This window comes from Pempheris klunzingeri, chromosome 22, assembly GCF_042242105.1.
Source record: "Pempheris klunzingeri isolate RE-2024b chromosome 22, fPemKlu1.hap1, whole genome shotgun sequence".
Lineage (NCBI taxonomy): Eukaryota > Metazoa > Chordata > Actinopteri > Acropomatiformes > Pempheridae > Pempheris > Pempheris klunzingeri.
In genome coordinates, this window is record NC_092033.1 from 3,814,000 (window position 1) to 3,837,264 (window position 23,265).

General features: G+C 40.9%; 1 protein-coding gene across 1 annotated transcript in view; it reads left to right on the top strand.

The window, feature by feature from the left end:
* Positions 1–4,717: 4,717 nt before the first annotated feature.
* Positions 4,718–23,265, top strand: part of LOC139221903 (proton myo-inositol cotransporter-like) — a 62,203-nt gene continuing 43,655 nt past the window's right edge. Inside the window, exons 1-3 of the mRNA XM_070853854.1 lie at positions 4,718–5,457; positions 20,884–21,043; positions 22,308–22,510. Of these exons, the coding sequence (XP_070709955.1) occupies positions 4,887–5,457; positions 20,884–21,043; positions 22,308–22,510 (934 nt within the window). The 5' untranslated portion in view covers positions 4,718–4,886. The remainder of the gene's footprint in view (positions 5,458–20,883; positions 21,044–22,307; positions 22,511–23,265) is intronic.

Here is a 23,265-nt window from a genome sequence, read left to right on the forward strand (position 1 = left end):
GTTGAAAAAGGCCTCTGTTACTGATGATATGAATGACACCTGTGTTTGCTTTAGTTCCTTTAGTAAACTTTAGTTGTCAATACTCGGCCCTTTTTGGCTCGACAGTAAGAAACCAAACCACCAATGTGTTTCCTTGTTCATGACTGTTGCTACAACACAGTTTTTATTGCACGCCTCGTTTCTCAGAGAGAGGGTTGGGTTCTCCTTAAAATCACCAAGAATCTGACAGCCCTTCAGGATCTATACTATCATCTATACTCAGGGTTTTTTTCCAGCCGTGCCTTCCTCTCTAGCTGCAGAGCTCTGTGAGTAATATCTGGCAGCAAGCAGCACATAGGCCACATGAAGCAGGGACTCGACGGCAGCTCTTGTCTGGTTTAGAGTTTAAGCCCCATTCAGTCCAGACAGGAAACAAGCAAGCTGGTAACAACACATTGAAAACATGGAAAAAACACATTTCCTGAGGTGTTACTATGTGATTTTCTGTGAATTAAGATCACCATCTCTACATTATGTTCCTTCCTAAACAGCATATTGTTTCATTTGGAAAGAGCCTGTTGTGAGGTGGTTTACAGTTTGGTTTATAGCTGTGACATTTATAGAGGACAGATAGATGGTGGTGGTGATCTGACACATGCAGGTCAATCTGTGAGCTTTCCTCACATATATAATGGTTTATAATTAGGTCACTGTTTAATCATTAATTAATCTTACTAATGACTTACTAACATTTATAGCTGGCAAAAGGGAGCCTTGTTGTAAAGTGTGAACACACATCACCATTTGTTAGTAACTCACATAAAGACAACTGGGTGTTTTATATTAAAAAAAAAAGAAAGGTTAAACCTGCACACACTTTTTATTACTGATAACGTTTCGATCCTACGTGGAACTTCATCTGGTCAACACGCTTAAGAAATGGGAAGCACACGTATATTTATACATCATGCACACCAGTGAGTGGGCAAGCTCTAGGACAGTGATTCTCAACTGGTGGGTCGCGACCCAAAGGTTGGTCGTGGGCCTTTGCCTGGGAAAAAAAAAGTTAAGAAATCCTGTGCTTTTATTCTGAAGGGTCCATTCACACTCTTTAACAGTAGGTGGCGATCATGCCCTGTAATGTTAATTGACACCCGCCTTTTCACAGCATAGAAGAAGAGCCGCAAAGTTTGTTTTCATGCTAATTGAGCAAAAGTAAGACATCAACTACATGAGATCTGGATTTTCTTCCATTGAGGACAAAGGAGGACAAAAACCTCAGAGTTGTGCAGCGAGCTGTTTCACCTGAGGATGAAGTGAGTGCTGCTTAATGTTTAATCAGAGGAAAAGTTAATTTTGTATACTTGAATCTTTTTGAATTGCACTTTTTGTCTGATTTATTTTGAGTGTGTAGATAAAAGCTGCTTCTGAAGAAACTGAATGTTTCCCATAGTGCAGACTTGGTCATCACAGTGAGTGAGGATTCTCAGCTAAAGCTACAGAATTTGAGTCTTTTTCAAAATACTTCTCAGCAGTTGCACTTTTTTATTTCATGTTTGTACTTGATGTCCCCATGTGTTTCTTACCTGCAAGGGTTTCTTTTTATAGAAGGTTTGAACAGAAAAAAATGAGCAACTTGGTGTTTCTGTCTGTCTGTCGGCCATCTTGGTTTCACTCTTTTTTTTTTTTTTTTCCTCTTGCAATGGCTTCCCACTGGGTAGCAGTATATGAGATGATGCAGTAGCTTCCACTGTAGTGGCTGATGTGCAACTATGCCATCAAAAGTCATGCATATACAAGAAAACAGCTTTTGAATAGCTGCACAGTGTAGTGACCTCTGTGTATGAAAGGGTTAATATTCTTGAAACCTTGAGTCCCTAAGATGCAGTTTTTGGTTTTAACTCAAATGCAGGTAATTGAGTGTCACCACCTGCTGCTCGTTTTGGTTTATCATTGTGTTTGTGTTGGCATACTGAGATCTTTTCATTAAATACATGTGAGAAGTTGAAAGTTTTCCTCGATTTGGGTCGATGCTTGTCATTAAGGGGTGATGGTGTCTCCCGCAGCCAGACCAGCTGAGAACCACTGGTCTAGGACGCCAGGCTTGGTTAACCATCAACCACGGTCATAAAGCATCCAGATGATCATTAGCAGTTCAATAAAGTACATGAAAGCAGCGCTGTGCATAGAGAGAAGTTGGGAATATAGAAACATCAAACAACATAAATTCATGTGAAATAATCGTGTCTAAAACATCCTGCTAGCAAAAATGGAAAAGCATCATGTTTTTATTGATGCGGTCTTCTGATAGCCTGGTATCTACCTGATGTGCATTTAATTACCCTCTTTTAGTTCATGTCACGGCAGCAGCTGCCATAATAATGAAGAAGGCTGCTGATAGCGTGTTGAAAATGTCAAGGAACAAATACTGTCAAAGCCTCCGTGTATGAATCTGGTATTTACTAAATGATATGTTTTGACTATTAAGACATGCAGGTATAAATTCTGGCTGATGGTGAAGACAAAGTACGTTAGATCACCAATAATGAGATCCAGGGCTTAACAGCACAGATAAATGTGGCCTCACAACTTTTTTAATGATTTATAAAGTGCATAGAACCAAATGAATAAACTAATTATCAACCATCTTATTCTCTTGTCATACTGATTTGATATATATATATATATATATATATTATTTTTTTTTTTTTTTTTTTTGTTGTTGTTGTGAGAGCTGCAGAGACCACAGCACAGGGGGAAAATCAACCTGAGCATTATAACTGAGTGTGACAGGACTGAACTGTGTCTGTCTGAGCCCTCAGTGGAGATCACTAATTATGCTTCTCCTTCTACTGAACTGTATTCAACCTCTGTGTGTCATATTAATATGCCTGTCAGGTGGAGTTGCTGTATGTATCAGGTAATTGTATGGAGACGTGTCTTATGATTAGCTCATGAGCTCTTGTGCCATCTATTAGGTGTTGCTTCTCATAAGGGGTCCTGCGTTTTGTGCATCCTTCCACCCCCACAGGAGCAGGAAGAGTCGATACAGGAGCAGGAAGAGTGACCTTACATACTAACATCTATATTATCGCACACAGCCAGCGGGGGGAGCCCTTGTATCTTCAAATGAAGTCTATAACCGACGCCTTTTGAGCTTCGTGTGCAGGTGTAGGAGGCCATAAGAGCGCCGCACCCCTACTCACAGCTCAGATTATATTAGTTACACTACATTTATTTTTCCTCTCAGCAATAAAATGTGAAGTGACACAGATTATGAGGTAATGAGACATTGGGTGACCTGCTGAAGGGGGAAAGAGGCGGCTTCATCCTCTGTGGATGTTTTCTATATTTATACATAGAGTGTGTAGAACTTTAGCTGTGTGTATTCACACTGAATTTTAGACAGCCTGGCTCTTGGTTGTCTAGTGTTTGATGGATGGACAGACTGACTGACGTACATCACCACCCTCAGGTCCCACCACTAGCATCAGTCACGAGGGAGCTTCCCTCCCCAGAGGACACATTAATGATTCTCACCATAAAACCGTGTACAGCACCATGTCTACAGGAAACGTGTGCCATTATTGTCCTCCTCTCTAATGGGCTCGACCATGAGCCATTATCAGGCGCTACTCATTCTCCGTTTTGTGTGACACCACTGTCCACATATTGATCCCCTCTGCACGTGAACGCATAAGCAGCCAAGTCATTTCTCCAGGCCGCAGCCACGCAGCTGGTTCACCCACGGAGATCACTTGTGTTTTTAACCCCTGATCAATAAAGGAGAAGATATGTCATGGTAACGTAACGACAGAGTGTGAAGGGCAGAGTGGTGAACATGAGGGCTTCAGGAGGTCATGGAGGTCTTTTGTTCAGTCTTTAACGACTAGCGTTTGGCGTTTAGACGAGTCTGACAATCGATTCATGGACTTAAACGTTCCTCACGTGAGGATTTACTGCTTTGTCTCATGTGATAGTAGAGTTGATCAGTTTAAATAGAGGATCATTGAAGACATCAGCTTGGATTTTGCAAAATTCACCATTTTTTTTTACTTTTTATAGACCAAGTGATTAACGACGGGTTATTCAGAAGTAAAAATACTTGTTAGTTGTCGCCCTATTCTCTCAGCTCGTGGGGTTGTGGGTGCAGCCGCTGTAGTAATGGTGATTCTGTAAAAGTCTGATACAGTCGCTCCAAATCTAGATTATTGTGAGAGTCAGCCAACCTGTTCTCCAGACACATGGAGCTGTAATGCTGCAGTCAGTCCTGCAGGGTGCATCCTTTTTCCTATTACACCTGAAGCAGCCTGTTGTACAGTAACAGGTGATCTTTGAGATGTGTTTCTATACATAGACATGGCTGCTGTCGTTTTATATTTATATAGCTTATGTTATCTTACATTTGTAAGTATCTTTTTGTTGTAGCAAGACTTTGTTAGATTTTAAAACACATGCACACCCTAATTGCCCTCATGGTGTTTCTCATTGGGCTCATTGATCTCTGCAGTTTTCTACCTTTAATAAATAATCTGCTTGATTGATCAGGATTGCAGCAGACTAAAGGCTCCCCACACATGACCCACTCTCTCCACCCCAGCATCATGCTTTCAAAACAATATTTCTTTGCGTCATGCCGACGCTGGTGGTGACGAGCTGCTCCACTACACTCCTCCTATCTCACCTTTCCTCCTCTTCCTCAACTCTCCCATCAGGACCACAGGGATGTGATGCACTGATGCACACAAGGCTGGAGAACAACTTTACTCCGCGGCCAGCGTTTCACCAGGGAGTGGCTCAGTGGCTGCACATCGAGGGAGGGGGGGTGGATTAGTTTTTTGTTTTCTTTTTTCTTTTTAAAGCATCAAATACAACTCAGCAGCCCTGTCCGGTGGTGTGTTTCCCATATGTCGCGAAAGCAGGTCGATCATGACTACAACCTCCGGAGTATGAGCAACCTGATGGGCGAGCGGTGGAAGAAAGTGAACGATGGAGGAGAGCGGAGTCTCATCAAGGCTCCGTCCAGCGCCAGCATCAGCAGCCAGGGCGCCTCCGCCTCCGCCTCCACCGCCGGTGCCCCGGCTGCGCCCTCCACCTCCTCCACCGGGGACCTGGAGCGGGCTGCGCGCAAGCAGTTCCAGCAGGATGTCACGCCCGGCTTCGTCTACGTCCTGGCCGCCTTCTCCGCCATGGGGGGCTTCCTGTTCGGCTACGACACCGGGGTGATCTCCGGGGCGATGCTCCTGCTGAAGAAGGAGCTGGACCTGAGTGCCCTGTGGCAGGAGGTGCTCATCTCAAGTACTGTGGCCGCGGCCGCCCTGTCCGCGCTGCTGGGCGGCTTCCTCAACGGGCTCTTCGGGCGCAGGGTGTGCATCCTGCTGGCCAGCTTCTTCTTCACCGTCGGGGGGATCGTGCTAAGCGCCGCCCCCGGCAAGGAGGTTCTCCTGGCGGGGAGGCTCATCGTGGGAGTGGGGCTGGGTAAGACATGTGTTCAGCATGCCCACTGAGCCTCCAGTCTGTCATTAACCTGCATGTCTGGTGGAGCATTTTCATCAGTTTAAGGGAAAATAGAATATTTAACCCCACAGATTAGAGTTTCTGAGAAAACAAGTCCACTTGATTAAGCATTAGTTTTAAATTAGCTCATAATTAGACACCAGTGAAAGTCCCCCCCCCCTCTGGCAGCACTAATAAGAATAATAATATATGATACTTTATTGAATTCTCCCTTAACATGACCCCTGCCCTTGCTCTCAATCAGAGAGGTCAGAGGTCACAAGTCCACCTTAAGGTCACAGGTGTGAAAGCCCACTTTCTCCCCTCACACTGAGAGGCTTTTGTCCCTGTCTCCCTCTCCTCCCTGCCTCCCCCCCCCCCCCCCCCCCCCCCTTGCCTCAGGCCTGATATTTGCAATTACTCACAGCTTCTAATTACACAGCGTGCTCCTACTGCTTGCTCAGGCTGCATGCCACTGGCTGCTAGACAACTCGCTGTCTTTGTTATTAGCATCGTTAAGGTTATTATTAGACTTCGCTGGGTACCATTATAGCGAGAGGGGAAGACTGACTCTGAATAAGACTCGGATATCATCACAGCACGCTCGAAAAAAGAAGCCAAGATGAGCCTACAAAGGGCACAGGAGGCTTTCAGTGTCAATAATTTGGCTTTTGTAATGTCAGAGTTGCATTTATCTGATTGGCTGGTACCTTCACTCGCTCCCTTTCTGCTGTTTCCTTCCCCACATGAACATTTTTCACTCTGTGTTTCCTCTTATCTTCAATCATCCCTCTCTCCGGCTGTTCCTCCCTCCGCTCTCTGCATGCTTTTACATGCAACGCGCCTTTTGATCAGAATTCAATGTACCCCAAATTATTTATAGTGGCTGCTGGTGCTCATGAGTCACATCCTCTGTGGAAAAGGCTGTTAAAACTGGCTTTCCAGCCTGAGCGCCACTCGCCCGCTGCCTCCTCTGAGAGCAGTCAGCGCTCTCCACAGTAATGCATGGAGGGGTCGCAGACCATTTTCAGTCCTTAGTCAACCTCAGGGATCGGAGAGGAGGCTTAATCCTTTAATAAACATCCCTGACCAAAGGAAAACGCTCAGTGTTTACATCTTCTACAAGCTAAAGCTGTTTAGTATTAATGTTTGTTTCCAGACTTGCCTGCAGACCCATTTTAGTACCATTTCTAATCCTTCTTGTGATAAATGGCTGTAATCTGGATCCTTGTTGTGAGATATACAAACCAACCATAGTATCATTAGCATATGTTTATTATCTTGCCACCAGGGATTTTCATGATGAATGTGCTTTGATTAACTCTTCACCAAGTGGGACTGTGTAGGGAAAAAGAAAGTGATTAAAGGGAAATGCCGGGAATATTCCTGTCTACACATGCTGTTGGATGCAGAGTGACTTTTTGTTTTGGCTGTTAAAGTTAGGAAGCCGTGGTGTGACAGTGAAGTTTGTTTTGATCTTGTGGGGAATCAGGTGATTGGCAGGAAGTGCTGCTATGAAAAACACTCAAACTGGCTACAATTCGATTAGAAGTCAAAGTGAATTAAAGCTTCATGTTTCCTGTCATGGATTATTTAGCTTGTGGTGAAAATGCTGTTCTTACTGGACAAGAATTAAGCAAATCAGGGAATGACGAGTCTTGTAAAGGATTGAAAATGAGCCGTAACATCTCCAGGTTCCCTGTCAGCAGAAGCTCAAAACCTTTTATTAAGCTTTTATTCTTCAGCGAAGGCTGGTTGAGCAAAGGTGACAATTCTTGCTGCTTTCTTATCTCCTGTATTTCCTGTGCTGTAATTCTCCAAACTTGTTTTCTCTGTGCAGTCAACTGGAGAAATTACTGGGAATTTTACAAAAACATGTTTGAGTTCTGGTAGAGAAACTGCTGCTGCTTTGTATGACGGAAATAAATAGAATAGAGTAACTGTAAATTAGACAAATGGTTCTAATCACACCAATTTTCCCAAACAGGATTACAGAAATGTGAGCATGTTTATATAATCATCCCTCCCATATTCAAATATGCCAACCCCTTGAACTCCATCCATTATGTCCTCTTGCACACTTCATGCACTTGTTTTAAATCACCTGAATGAAACCTTATCAGTTTACTTGTCATGGAGAGCACCACTCAGCCTGGGAGAACTGCTGAATAATCTGCTCTGTGGCTCTGCAGAAGCTTTCTAAAGTCTGATAAAGGATTATCTCTTATTTATCTTGGTTTGGGTTCGGAGACGACGCGTTTAGAGCAGAGAGCCTGAGCAACAAACTGGGGACGAAGAGCTCGCAAGACGTGACCTTTTATAGAGCAGAGCAAGTCTGGTAAAGAGACGCTATTAAGATGCATTATGGGAACTGTTGGATCCACCTGTTGCACGGCTGCATGAAATAAAACCAAAAATGGTGGAGGACAAAGACACATAGCACAATTAGTTACAGTATTTATTTGATTCGTCGATCAACAAGAAAATTATTTAAATAATCATTAATGATTTGGGTTATTCTTATATCACTGTAGTGTAACACAAAACATTTATGGTTTGCTTTAGTTAAAGCATGAGGGTTTGCTTTTATATACATGTGAATGAATGTATTTGTATGTTACATAATTTTATATTGTTGGTTGGACAAAACAAATTATTTGAAGATGTCAACTTGGGCTCTGAGAAAATGTAATGTGCATTTTTGACTACTGTTAGCATTTTATAGACTAAACAATTAATGGATTCATCGTAAAACTAATCAACAGATTAATCAATAATGAAAAGGAGTTTTAGATGCACCCTGAAATCTAAATTACAGTTCATGGAATTAGTTAAATTGGTTCTGCTTGCTTCAGTTTAAGACTTTCTGGTGTGTGTTTGATTCTGTAGTCTGCTAATAATACTTGCACACCTGTTGCTGATAGAAATGAAAAATAATTATTTTCTATCACAGATTTTACATTGTGACGTACACATAGTTGATGAACAGACACCAGCCACTCATTTTTACTGAGATGGGTGCCTTATCAGCACAAACTAACATGGCAGTAAAGCCACTCTGGTGTGTTTTTTCAGAGGCACAGTTAATGAAACGTGAGGCAAAGAAAATGAATGTTTTTTTATTACGAAAAAGGAGGAAATTATATTGTCTTCGCCAACAAACACGTGAAATGAGGATTGAAAATGCTGCAGCTCATTTACACACACTGATTGCTAATATGGGGAAGAAACTAATCATCCAGGTCATTTCAGCAGCTATATTATAAGTGGCTGTTTCATTATAAGTATCTCCTCCTCTTCTGCCATCACAATCTTTTCCCATGCAGCCATCTTCATTACACAAGCATGCACGAGCCGGCCCTGATGGGTAATGAAACACATTCTGGGACCACAATTAGCCAACAGATACGCTAATAAGGAAACATTTCTCATTGCATGCAATTATTCCAGCCTTGCCTGTCACCTGCACTCTCACATTAATATGACCGCCGGTTCTCAGTAAGAAGAGAGTTATTTAGCATTTCTGAACCGAACTGGCCGAAAAGGTCATCGGAGCTGTTCGTCAAACCAGGAAAGGCCATACGCTGCCAAGCCCTGCCTCCCTGTATTTTTACCCAGAAGCCACTGTTTTGTCTGCTCCCTTATTGTTGATCTGACCTTTGCCTGAGCACAAGGACTGTTGTTGCCATTGCTACTCTGATGGTATTGAACCAGACTGTTAGGATTGACAGGGCTTCATTAGATAACTTGGCAATTTCAATTGAATTAAGAGCTTTTCTTGCTGCTATTTGTAGAAAGACATTTCAATCTTGGAGGAGAAACCTTCTCTTGTTAGCCGTCTTGGAAGTGCGATTTGCGATGTGGAATGAATTATTTTATAATTAAGTATAATAATCAGTCTGCTAGCATGTTTACTGCTGGCTGGCTCGGGTACACTGTAAGAAAAAATAAGGTCATTTAACTTAAAAGTCTTTGTTGAGTTTTTGCCACAAAGAGCTGAGTTCTTTGAGCATACCGATATCTTTTCAATCAAATAAAGCAAGCAAGTTATAAGTGGTCCAAAATGTATTGCTGTAAATTGTTACAACTTAACAGTTTAAGTTCTTGCCAACAAACAAGTTATGTTGTGCCAACAATAAACTTATATTACTTCTTCATATTAATGCAAGTTTGTGCGTTTGTTAAACTCACCAGCTTAAGTTGAAAGAATTGTTAACCTATAAACTGTTGTTGAAAGAAAACAATGTTTTGGCTTTGAACAACATAGTAGGTTAAGTTGTGAATAAATCTGAACTCATTCACTGCAGTTGAGTGAAACCAAATATATTTGCTAATTGGACACATAATACTACTTTTTTCAATATTGGCACCACTTACAGTCTAATGTTAGGAGAACTTATATTTTTATGGCAAAAACTGAACTAACCTACATTTGTTAAAAGAATGTATAGTTGTAATTCCTGTTGACAAACAGGCTTTGTAAATAATTCACAATAGACAAGTAGTCAAAAGATTTTTTTTTATTTTCTAAAGTTGAACAGAACAAGTCTCTAAGTGCTTATAAAGGACAAAATTGCAAAAGCTGTAGGCCAAATACAAATTTTTAGGCGAGATACTGCAGATGAATAGGAAAAAATAAATGTATAGATATCAATTTGAAACTTTTGTTGTAGATAATTGACATAAATGAGTAAATTACTGTATGTTTTCTGTAATTTTATGTTTTCATATAAAAAGTCATTTTAGGGATGAAAATGGCCAAAATTTAATTTATTTTCAGCGACAAAATCTAAATGGATTGAGACAGTTTTAAATTTAATTTTTATTTTGTTGGTATATTAGTTAAAGATTTTTTTCAGCAGGGATTTTAGATCTTTTTTGAACAAGTTAGTTATTTGTGAGAAAACCTGTAAAAATTAAAATTTTGCCTCTTTTTTTGGGGCTCTGAATTCAATAACTCAGGCAGGAATTAAACATTAAGCCACTGAAAATAACTCTTAAGTACAAGACTGGAACATTTGGAGCCTGTAAGTGCTACAAAAGTGGAGATCTTGTTGCAAGAGTGTAAGGAAAACTTTATTTTGAGAAAGTGAGCCCATGAACATCGATGTTTTCACCTGACGTGTCTCGCCTTAAGTAGAACATTTTTGCAAAAATATTTAATCTTTCAAACAACATTTTTTCATATGCTCTTGTATTCTAGACAAGCTTGGAGCACACCTGCAGTGCCTCTGAGGCCACTTTGGGAACCACTGGTATATTAAAAAATGCCAGGTTTTAAAACTAGTCAACATGTATCTAAAAGGGGACAATTAAACAGGCCTGCTATAAAACATTTCAAATCCTAAAATGGCTCAGAACAGTGAGCAGGAAAAGATGCAACAGGATTTACCTATGAAACAGTTACATTTTGTACCTCAGTATTTTATTGTGCAGTCCATGTATTCTGGCAGAGGCCTGTTCTGGTTTGATTTTCATGATGACCTTTTGCAGAAACTCGAACGTGTACTTCATTGCTGAGGGATATTCCAGGTTTACGACATAGATGACACCCATCAGCATTGCCACACCACATGCTACACTTTTCTCGCGGTGAATCACTATGCTTTCTTCGACCACAACGGCAACATCAAAGACCTGATGTGGCACAGCATCCTTCTCCTCTTCATAGGCAATAAGCAGTCCAAGTTCCATTCTCTTCAACGCTTCATCCAGATGGTCAGAATGGGCCTGGAGAAATAAAAATGAAAGAGGTGCTGTTACGGATTAGAAAACATAACAAAATCTTTGACGTTAAGATTGAGTGAAATTTTACTCATGTCTGAGATACTCTGAACTACTTTCTTTGAAATCACTCCGCCTAGCGTTTGGAATGTAGTTACGGCAATGCATTTTACTCGAAAACAACCCTATTTTATAATTTCACATTACTTTTTTGTAGCGCCGTGAATGTGTAGGTGACAACTTGTCCACACGAGTGTTTTGAAGTCGTGGGGTTGCGTATTTGATTAGTTTTGAGGGGCGGAGCAGCAAATACCATCAAGCTCCGTTGTATTCACTACGGAATGCCCTCACGTATCTCGAAACAAATGTAGATATTCTGAAGAAAATTTGATTCAACAGGCTTTGAGCAAAACTTTGTGTAAAACAGACAATTGAAAGTGACTGAAAATTTACAGAATTTCATCAAAACCTGCAGTTATGTTTCGAACCATAATCTTGTATGAACATTTGGACCAAAAAAGTGGGGCAATGATACTATTTTTCAAAGAAATTTAGATTTAATGCCTGTTAGAATCCAATCTAATGCTTTTTAAAGACATTTATGGCCTTAATTTTGGCAGAACTCATTTAATGACTTTTAATGCTTCGTAATGCGCGCTGAAACCCTGACTTACATCTTTCTCAAGGGAGGTCAAAATGTCACACAAGGAGCGACACCTTCCAGACTTGCATGAAGATTTGTAGAGTTGAAGCAGCCGAGGAACAACTTCATCAAGGCCATCCAGAAATGAAGGCAGCAGTTCTTTTGCAGCAACTCTTTGAAATTCAGCTTTTATCTAAGAACAAAATGAAAAATAATTTATACTGGCAAGCACACAAAACATGATTTTTATGAACTGTAAGCAGTTACACTACCTGTCTTTCTTGAAGCAATGCTGGCCATCGGTTGCGAACTTCAGTAATTAGTGGTTCCTCCATTGCTTCTACACTGTCACCTTCTTGTAGCTGTGGACAAAAGTGAACTTCGCCTTTTTTAGACTTCTTGACTTTTCTTTTAGCCTGCCCTTCTTTTCACTTGTTCACAACCACTTCTGGAAGTCCAGCATCAGCCAAGTCACGACGAAAGTTTCCAAGCTTATACTTAAGGCTATAGACCCATGAATACCATCCTGCTGGGGACCCAGGATCCCTCAAGCCCGGATGTTTGTCCACAAGTGCCCTTGCCACCAACTTATAATGATGATTTTCAGGATATGGACTAATTTTACACATACCATCTGCAAGAGTATCTAGAATGTCTGACTTCATTGCTTTGGGTACCTCCATCAGGAGTCCATCCTTTGCATATCTTGCATTGGCTTCTTTCAACTTGAGCTCATGGTCATAGGAGAACTGAGGTATCGGGTAAGGGTCAGGCCACTCAGCCAAATCCACGCTACCAATAGAGGGGCTTGACTAGCTTCCTGTGTTCAGTGTGGAGTCAGAGCTTTCTCCTGGATCAGCAGTAAGGAGCACTTTCAATGTTGCTCGGTCCACAGGAAGTTCTTGTATATCTTGCAAATTGCAGAGCTCATTATTGAAGTCAGGGTCCTCAAACTGTAAACAAAAGCTACCCCTTAATCCAAAATTCTTTCGGAGTATCTCGTAAAGTTTGTCAACAGTAGGTGGTCTCTCTTCAATGGTCAGGCGCCTTATGTCATTTGGGGATAGGATTACTCGTAGTAGCATTGTGGATTGTCTCAGCTATGGAAAAATAAAAACAGAGTTAAAACACTGACTTGCTAAAGTAACAAATAGACTAACAACAGTAAGGTGAGGTAAGGTGAAAAAGTTAAGAACCTTTTATTGTCACATGGATAGACAATGTGTTTTGACACCAATGTCAGGACAGTTTAAACTGCCAAAAAGTTACTTGTGTTGAAACACATTGGCTATCCATGTCACAAAAGCACTCTGGTCACCAGAGTGCCTCGGATGTCTACTTTTTTTGACTGCCTTTACTCTGTTTCTTTTCTGTAGCAAGTCAGTGTTTTCTGCTTTAACAGATTTAATAGTTTTTCATTAATAGTAAGCAAAAAATAATACAAAAATAAATCAAAAATGACTTACATTTACTTCAGCAAGAAGGTTCTGGGCGTCATCAGAAGGCAGCCTCGAATGAAGTATGCAACAAGAGGAATGTAGTCATTGAGTTCTTCCTTTTGAACTAGAAGACAAGGAGACAGGCTTTTCTTCAAGCGATAACTCCTCAAATGCTTGACATAGTGGGCTGTAAAAGGTTCAAGGATAAAGCAGACATGTGTGGCTGAAACAATGCCTATTTGAATTATTTATATATTGAATATCTGATATTAACGGTGCCAAAACCTTTTCATAGCCATATACTTTAACATGTTCAGTTTTGCACAATATAGCAAGGTAAATTGAAGACAAAGCTGATTTGTGCTGCTTAGGTAAACTTGTATGTGTTCAAGAAAAATAGAAATGATGTATACATTTTATCAGTACAATAAATATTAAAGCCTTTATAATTTTCGTATTTTTGTATCCTCTCCACTCTCCTCACTCCTACAGTGCAGGAGAATTTTAATACTGCACTTCTAGATCTCCGTGAACGCGCATCGTCAATCGAGGCGTGAACGTGCGATGTTCACCAAGACATGTACATCGATGTGCATGCTATAAACACATACCTACCCTCAGATTGACAAGTAACAGAATTACCAATGCATCTATAACAGTGACCGCATGAACGATTAACATACATTTTAAATAAAACTGGGCAAAACACAGATAAGATAGAGTAAGTGCTTCACATGGTCAGAGTCACGTTCAAACCTCCGTGCGGTGCACGGGGCTCTCTCCTACACAGTGACCGCAGACTATGGCCTGTGCTCGCGCGGTAACATTTAACACAACGCAGAAATTGTGTATGCATCAAAACAATTGCTTAAGTAGTAAAAGTACTTGCTTAACAGTAAAAAGCCAACGTTAGAATTTTACCTTTACAGGCACAAGCCTCTGGTAAAACTGCAGTGCCTCTTCGCTTCGACCAGCCCGGAATCTGCCTCGCTCCTGCCGTGTCACACGAGCAGACATGCAAACACCAAAGGCATGAAAAAGGTGACTTTTATAAAGTGATGAAAATGTCAATTTTCATTGTCTAGCAATCGTGTGCGCGCCCGCGCCCGAAACGGGGCCAAGAGGAAAACTAAACCGTTGAAAGTCGATTTGTAGGAAATATTCTCATTATTGTGCACAAAGGAGCATTTCGAGCAAATTAACAGTTTTTCTAATTTATATTGCGGATACATTAAAAAACTACAATCGATTTAAAAACATAACTTAAACCCACATTTCTACAAGTAGCTAACCGTCCCCCCTCCAAGCTAGCAATAGCACCACATGGCTTACTCGACATGAAAAAAGTATATAACCACATTTATATGTGCGTGCAGTGCATGGCTTAAGGTGATATAATGCATATATTTTATTTGGCTAAAAAACAAGTAAAATATCATTTCCTTACATTCAACGCGCTTCTGGACTCCACGACGAAAGGAAGAAAACGAGTCCTCACGTCAGCTTTTTCCAGCAAAGTGTACCAGGACCGTATGGCGGACTGATGTAGATAGTATTCTTCCGCGAAGTCGACAGTTTTGTCCAGATTAACTTTTCTCAAGCTCCTTTTTCAAGTTGTTACATTAAGATTTATATTAGAAGCACGCATTAACTCATCAAAAGGCCAGATATTATTTTATATGTGAAAGTCTGCATTCCTAGCACTATATGTGTCGCGCAGTAATATTCCTGTGCGGTTACAAGATCCGGTTTATACTCTACAACTCACCACACTAAGTCAAGTTCACTTATTGAAATTTTATCCTTTGTTTGTACAACACAACTCAAAGAGTTATCCACATCTTAACTTATGAACATAAGTTAAAAATTGAAAACGTTCATTATCATGTGAAAACAAATTACAATCTAAAGTTACAACAACATATTGGGTGAAAGACTTCTTACAGTGTATTAGATGCTTTTTCTGTTTTAGGATGTTTTTTTTAGCAGCTTTTATTAAAGAAACAGAAATAGATACATTTCACAATGAATTATTTCCTGAAAATGACAATAAAAATGCTTAAATTAAACTTGCAATAATTAAATATTTTGGCCATTATAGCATTTTTGAGTTTAATAATCGTTAAATTATGATAATGCACAACTCATGACGTAAACAATGTTTCCCTCAAAGTTGTTTTTTAACAACTGTGAACCAGAAGTTTTCAAAACATATCTGTAGCATTTTTGTGCTTTATTTTCCTGCCATGTATCAGCCGTCATACCTGCAGATAGGAAACATCTGCACTGAGCTAATATAGACAATAGAGTTAGATAGAACTACAACACTTTATTCCTAAAAGGAAGCTGCTGTGATGCCTTCAGCTTTATTTATTTATCTATTCCCTCACACATAGTCACTCTCACAGCATGTGTGTAATCATGTGTTATGGCTAAATTGTCTAGCAGTTGCAAATAGGTGAATTGTTTTGTCTTTGGAAATAGCAGATGAAAGGTCTGCATAAAAATAGTGCCGTTAATTACACCGTGATAACATTTAATTACTACCTGGAGGCTTGATAATTAATTTGCTGGCTTATATGATTAAGTCACAATTCTCATCCTAACTAGGTGGAAGCTAAGTGAAGATTTAATGAGGAGTTTGTTTATGTGCATATTATTGTTGTAATGTGGAAATCACATCACTAAAATGTCAAGTGCTTGAGAAAGTGGTTGTTTTAGGCTTGACATTTTTTTTTTCCAAAATGGTTTTATGAAAACATTAAATCATAGTTTGTATGACAAATTTCACAAATTCCTCCAAAATCAGAGTTCTTGCGTTAAGCAAACAAATCTATATTGCTCCCAGTCCGGTGTGAAATTAGGCACACTTTGCTAAATCTAATTACACAGGGGCACAACCTCTCCTGCTTTTACCACTGAATTCAGTCAAAACTCGCACCACTTTACCCGTTTGAAAGTTGACAACAGCTTTATCTGGAGGAGCTTTTTCTTTTTCTCATTCTGCCTTTTCAGCGACCCTCCATTAGTCTTTAATTAGCTTCCTTCATCACATCCAGCTACTTAGAACCAGAAAATGTCCTGCCTGTGTTTTCTCTGCATCACAGTGATGGAGGGTCCAGGGAAGCTTCTCCTGCACTGATCAAGTCAGTCAGTGCCGGTCTTTGTACTACGTGCCTAGAGGCTGCCTTCACAAGACCACATAGATCCTTTGTTTAAGTGTGCTTTGTTGCTTTGAGGCTCAGCATGACCAGACAATGGCTTTAGAGTGTGTCTGTGTGTTTTGTGTGTGTATGTGTGAGAGAGAGAGTTCTTATGCTTGCTACATAGTGAGGACCATGCATTGACTTTGTGAGAGCGCGCATTTTACCAGCATTGTGAGGACATTTTTTGGAAATGAGAACATTTTGACCGGTCATGACAACTTCAAAGGGCCGTTTGAGGGTTAAGACTCAGGGGTAGGGTAAGGGGTTGGGGTTAGGCATTTAGTTGTGATGGTTCAGGTCAGGGTAAGGGGCTGTCCCCACAAAGATATAAGTACAAGCGTGTGTGTGTATAAGTGCTGGGAGCTGTCCCTGGTGCTGAAAGTAGAGCTCATTAACGACAAAGGGAACACACATTCACTATCAGGTGAGAGAGGAAATGTAGCCTTTAGTTCAGGTACTTTTACTTGTTTTCAGAGCAGTTTGAGTTCCAGCAGAGAATTGTATTAACTTCTTAAGACCCGAGCTCTTGTTTGATACGCATTTTTTATTTCTCCTTGCTATTTGGGCTTATTGGACCCTGATAAGTATAAAACCTAAGCATCATCTTTTTACATGGTGTAGTTTTAGAGAAAAATTATGTCCACATATGTGGACAATCAGTCTTAATTTCCAGAAAACACAATAAAGTCACCTTTGTGCAAAACTCTTTATTTCCACCCTGAACATAGCAGTTTTTTTTCCTGACTGCTTTTGCATGTATTTATAACACATACAAAACATATTTTGAACATGTTTTGAAAATCACGGTGCAAAAAACAATATGAAATATCAACAATTTTGCCCACATACATGTCCATACGGCCACAGCTAAGCAGAATTAACTACTATGGTAATATAACCCAAAATGTGATGTCCACGCATGTGTACGGTCTTTAGAGGTTAAAATAATGTCACTTGGTGCGAGATATGTGCTTTAAGTAATGATGCTGATGTAGGATAAGAGCGTTTGTATAGTGTCCTTAGCTCTTGTTCTCTAGTGGGCCGTGAAAATTCACAGATCGTGATACATTTTATCGTCATCAACAATGGACACCATCACAAAAACATAAAAATAAGGAAAAATTCTGGGTTGTAATTCTCATTTTTGTGGTCATACCAATAGTCCCAACAAAAGTAAACATAGAAAATAGCAACCTGCATTAGCTGTTGTACCTAAAGGACCATGCTAATTTTGCTCTCCCCACCTCCAACGTAGAGATTTTGACTTCAGTTAAACTTCAGTTAAACTAAAGCTCCTGGATAAACTACCTTTGCTAACTGCGTTGGGATCAACATCTGGGGCAACCAGCTAGCTAGTCAAGCTAGCCATCCATTTTGCAGTATTAACAAACGTATTATTTCATATATATTTGAAGTTACAATAGAGGCTAAAGATACTAGAATTTTCTTCATGCAACATCAAAAAAGTCACAAAACGCAAAATATATAATATATAAGTGAAATTATAGAATTAGCAGCTTAGAAATGAATAAAAACTGTATTTTAAATGTCAGTGTAAGATAAAATGACTGTGAAGCCGGACTCTGGAGATTCCCAGCTGAAAACACAATTTCAGATCATTACTAAACTCAAACAGTATTTGACCTTTTCAATGCCCTGCGATACTATTAGCTTTAATGGGTTCTCACATATTTTCCCTGTCACCAGCTGCAGCAGGATGAGAAATGAAAACTATCCATTTCTCAGTAAGTACAACAACAACAACAACATCGCGGTAGTATCTCACTCGTAGGCATATGGGCTGGCAGCAGGCGTGGCTTGGACCGCGACAAGCTGGTGGTACATATGGCTAAAATACAGCCAGAAGCCAGAGGAAGTCTGTCTGTGCGAGGTGAATACCGATAGAGGTGTTACAGCAGACAAGGATCTTTACACTTGTTTGTGTTATTGCCCATCTGTGTGTGTGCATCTGCATCATGTCATGTTAGTATACAAACACACAGTCAGAATATAGCCGTCAGACAGGAAGGAGCAAAAGCAGATTTCAGGGCTTTTCAGCGTTTGCTGTCTGATGAACGGCTCCGTGGATCAGAATGAAGTCTGTCTGCTGCTCTGGCTACCTGTTGAATCATTACATAGAAACTGTACCAACTCCATGACAACAACACTAACTTTAATGAAGGGCACTGAAGATGTGACTGACAGATTTGGAAGAAGTGTTTTTTTTCTCAAAATGCTATGCACGATCATTAATACATCTTCAATGTCGAACTATAGCATATTTTTTTCAATGCACAGTTATTATTATTATGCATATTTGAAATAAAGTAGTTTTAATTTCCTCTGTGTATTTGATTTAACTTACAGGTGGAAAGAAGATTATACTTGTTTTCATTATCAAAGTGTTGGGAGTAATACGTTCAACAGATCTTAAAGTAATAAAGAGTTACTTAATGCAGTTATTCATTTTAAAATTCATCCAACCCAACAGTGGTTAATTTAGACTTCTTTTCTTCAAAGAAGAAATTAATAAAAAAAAATTGGAATTAATTAATTAAATTAAATTAATAAAAAACCAAAGCCTGATGAGATGATATTCTATATTCTTCTTCTTGTCAACAAATGCCATACAAACAAAACCAGCAATGAATTGATCTAAGTTATGAAGACTGTGAGTGTATCCAAAGCCTGATATGTTATTTCTTGGAGCTCCATATTCGTCTAAAAACTTTTAAAAGCACATAATAGCCACACTGCTGCACTATAGATGACATGATGCCTTTTTGTACCTTAAAACTGGTGCAGGTCTTAATGACTCTACAGTAGCTCTGCCCAGTACCACTGTGCACATAACAAAACTAGCACACAGAATTTACTCCTGAAATTAGTGTACTATTAGTGAACTATGTGAGTGGTCTACTCCAGCCGATGTCATAGAGGTTAGGTTTTCCTCATGTCTGTCTTTCAGCAGCATCTCTCACGGCTTCATGCTACAGAGCAGCTGATTAGATTTCGGCGGTGATCTGGATCTCGGATTTCCGCCATCAGATGATGATAATCTTTTTTAAGCCATAACTAAGATAAACACTTGACTCCAAATCCTCAGGGTATGCTTGCCCAGTCAAGAAATCAATATGAATCAAGACTAGACTGATATCTGCGGGTTAACAGCAGGCAGGAGAACTGTAAAACTACAGCAGGCCTCTAGTCTGGACATTCAACTCCGAGCAGTAGAGGCAGATACTTGACCACAGGGTTTTTCCCCACAGTACAGTCTCTTGTTTAGTTAATGTTCTCAAGTTGTGAGCGTTCCTCTCCTAAAGCACTGCACTCTGTTCTGTGGAGGTTTTGTAAAAGGAAAAAAAAAAAAAAAAAAGAAAGGGAAGAGGAGAAGAAATCCTCCTTCCTCTTAGTTATCGATTTCCCTTCCTAAGAGCTGCCACACTGAGGTGCCCGCTCGGAGACAGCGCCTCTGGTTCCCCCCCCCCCCCCCCCCCCCCCCGGCAAGTGGTTGCCATAGCAACAGGTAGCCACGTAGTCACGGCGGCCTTCTAGGGCAGGGCCGTGGCAAGTAGGGAGGAGAGGTGAGGAGAGAGGGGAGTCGGTGGGAGGAGGGTGGAGGGTGGAGGGTGGAGGGGGGGTGTAGAAAGCAGAGGCAGACTATTAATAGAGCTTATCGGGAGCCAGCTGCAGAAAGCTGTGGTCTCATGGCACCTCGTCAGATACATCCTGGACCAACACACTGTGTTTGTTCTGTGTGTGTGTCCATGTGACTGAAAGTGTGTGTTGTTGGGAATGTGCAAACGGTTATTGTGTGTGTGTGTGTGTGTGTTTGTGTGTGTGTGTGTGACCGGATGGATGTTTTCCAGATCAGAGTATCACAGAGCCCATTACTGAGACACACTGTAGAGTTTGTTGTGTCTCTTGGGATCGCCTCACATCCACATGATGCCATTGTCGCTGTTGGTGATGTCAGGGTCAAAGGTCAAAGTCATTTTAAATAAGCATTTAGCTGCAGACAGCAGGAATAATTCAAGTAACTGTTATTAGTAAAAATACCACCATCGTACGGTTTTGGTCATGATTTAGTTCATAATCTTCTTTTACGTGTTGTTGTTTATCACATCAGTATTTGGTGTGACCACCCTTCGTCTTTGCATTTTGTAAATGTTATATTTTTGAAAGCATTATTACTTCACAGCATTTCTTCACGCCTGGCTAAGTTGCACAGTACTATATGTCATAAAAATAACACTAACTCCTTTTCATATAATCATTTCCTTTGAGAACAAGCAGCATCTGCTGTTCAACACACAGTCTCTTAGAGCCAAATCGCTCTGCTTAGCACAACCTCCCACTGAGTGCCGTCTCCCCCTCTCTCCCCCCCGCTGTGCAGGTATTGCCTCTATGACGGTGCCAGTGTACATCGCCGAGGCCTCTCCGCCCCACCTCAGGGGTCAGCTGGTGACGGTTAACACCCTCTTCATCACCGGTGGACAGTTCACCGTCAGCCTCATCGACGGCGCCTTCAGCTACCTGCAGCACGATGGGTGGAGGTCAGACACACACACACACACACACACACACACCTCACACACACACACCCACACAACATGTATTGAGATATGGATAAAGCAATACATAACATAAAGCACATTGAAAATGGCATTTTAAATGCCCACATAAATGCATTTTAGGTACTTTTCAAAGGTTGCAAGGATTCCCTTCACCCTTTACAATAGATGCTCATATAGTCGGATATGATATTAGCATCTTTTCTTTGGGTTCTTATCTTATCAAATGCCAGAAAAAGTCGGTCTGGCTCAGACCCTCATTCCAAATGTCAACGCATGCACAGGTCAGCTCCTAACATTTGCTGAGAGCAGCCGTACTGTACGTTTTGAAACATACAGTGTTTCTCAGTCCTTCTTTTCTCTTTTATCTGTTATCTTCTTTTCTGCTTCTGCTCAGTGCTCCGAGCAGCATCACAGCCTCCAGAGCGTTTGCATGTTGAGCTGTAAGATGCTGTAGATAACAATCATCCTTTTTCCAAGCATTTGCTTCTAACTATTGTTCTGACAAAGATCATTTAGAAGCTGCTAGATTCTGACTCATACATGATAATGGCTTTTCAGAGACACTTATTGAGTTTAGAGAGTTAATGTTGTCTGATTGACGTCTTTGCCTGCAAAGGAGAAGAGAAACCTGGTGTCTGGGTGTTCAGTAAAGTCATATGGATTATTTCCATGTTGTGTAAAACAGCAAAATCCTGCTTCTACCTCCAGAGATCTCTCAGTCTTTTCCTCCCTCATTGCCGTGTGTGTGCGTGAGTGGATACAGAGAGGCAATAGTCCAATAGTCCAGCAGGGTATTCATGTCACAGTTGTGACATACATTTGTGATGGTTTGTATGTCATCAAGGTCACCAGGCAGGAAATTGATGGAAATCTCAATTGGATTCTGACCACTTATCAAAGGAATCCATGGAAAGTGTGTCAGCTGTACACTGCAAATGTTGCACAACATACTTGTGATAACTGGTAAATCCAATTATTACAGCGCCTCATGTGTTACATTAAGGGTGGCAGTTCAATGTGAAATGCAAATGCTAAGGTTATTTTAAGGCGAAGAATCTGAATAAAGCGTTGACATTTTGATTTTAATTAACTAAACCACATATTGCTTTCTGGCAAACAGCTCAACATTAGGAATTAGGAAACACACTGGCTGACTTTTTGCATCCAAAAAAAACAAAAAACACCTGGCTATGTTGCTTCAGGGATCTTAATTAGATCCGTCTCTCCCTCCCGTCCTCTCTAGGTACATGTTGGGTCTGTCGGTGCTTCCTGCCGTGCTCCAGTTCGTAGGATTCCTGTTCCTGCCGGAGAGCCCTCGCTGGTTAATCCAGCGCGGGCTGACCCAGAAGGCCCGCCGCGTGCTGAGTCAGATCAGAGGCAACCAGAACATCGACGAGGAGTACGACAGCATCAAGAACAGCATCGACGAGGAGGACAGCGGAGGAGGTAACGGGATGAAAGGGAGGAAAGACTGGGGCAAGACAGCAGCACGGGCTTTTGTTTTTTACAAGGAAACACCACAGGACACATTTAGTCAGACCTGCAACATTTAAAATCCTGAGACAGCAAAACAATTGTTGAATAATTTTGCAGCTTTACACTGCATCTTCTATTTAATCCATATCATATACATGTTTTCATTATTGTTTTAATTTATTCCATTTGCTAATTTCAGCAGTTAGGAGATGTCCAAAAGTCGACATCCCCAGGCCAGGTTAGGGTTAGGATTGAGTATTAGTAGTTATTAGTAGTAAATGAGGTGCAGCAAAATTGAAACTGGGTAATAAATCCTCTGAGGCACAATCCTCTCAAGGCATTTTATTGTTATGTGCTCCGGGGTCAGAGGTCATTCCTCATCTTAAACACCAGAACAATAGATGACCTCCTCTCTAGCGCAGCCACACAGTGCTGTGTCAAAGGATGATTGGAAACATGTTTGAAAGGGACAGGCTAATTATCGGGCTCACATTATTAACACCTCTCAGCTGACCGAGTGATGACCACGAGCCTGGAGGGCAGCAGCCGATCGCTCTGATGTCCTCCTCAGGGAGGCTGATTAGACGGTTCATGCTCCCCTCCTGCTGGGCGATGAAGTCCTTCGCATAGAAGCAACAATACGTCACTCAGTTGATCTGTTGCTCTCTTGGCTCTCCTAGGGCGATGATGGCGACCTGCCTGTCAAACAGTATGAGCGGTAAAGT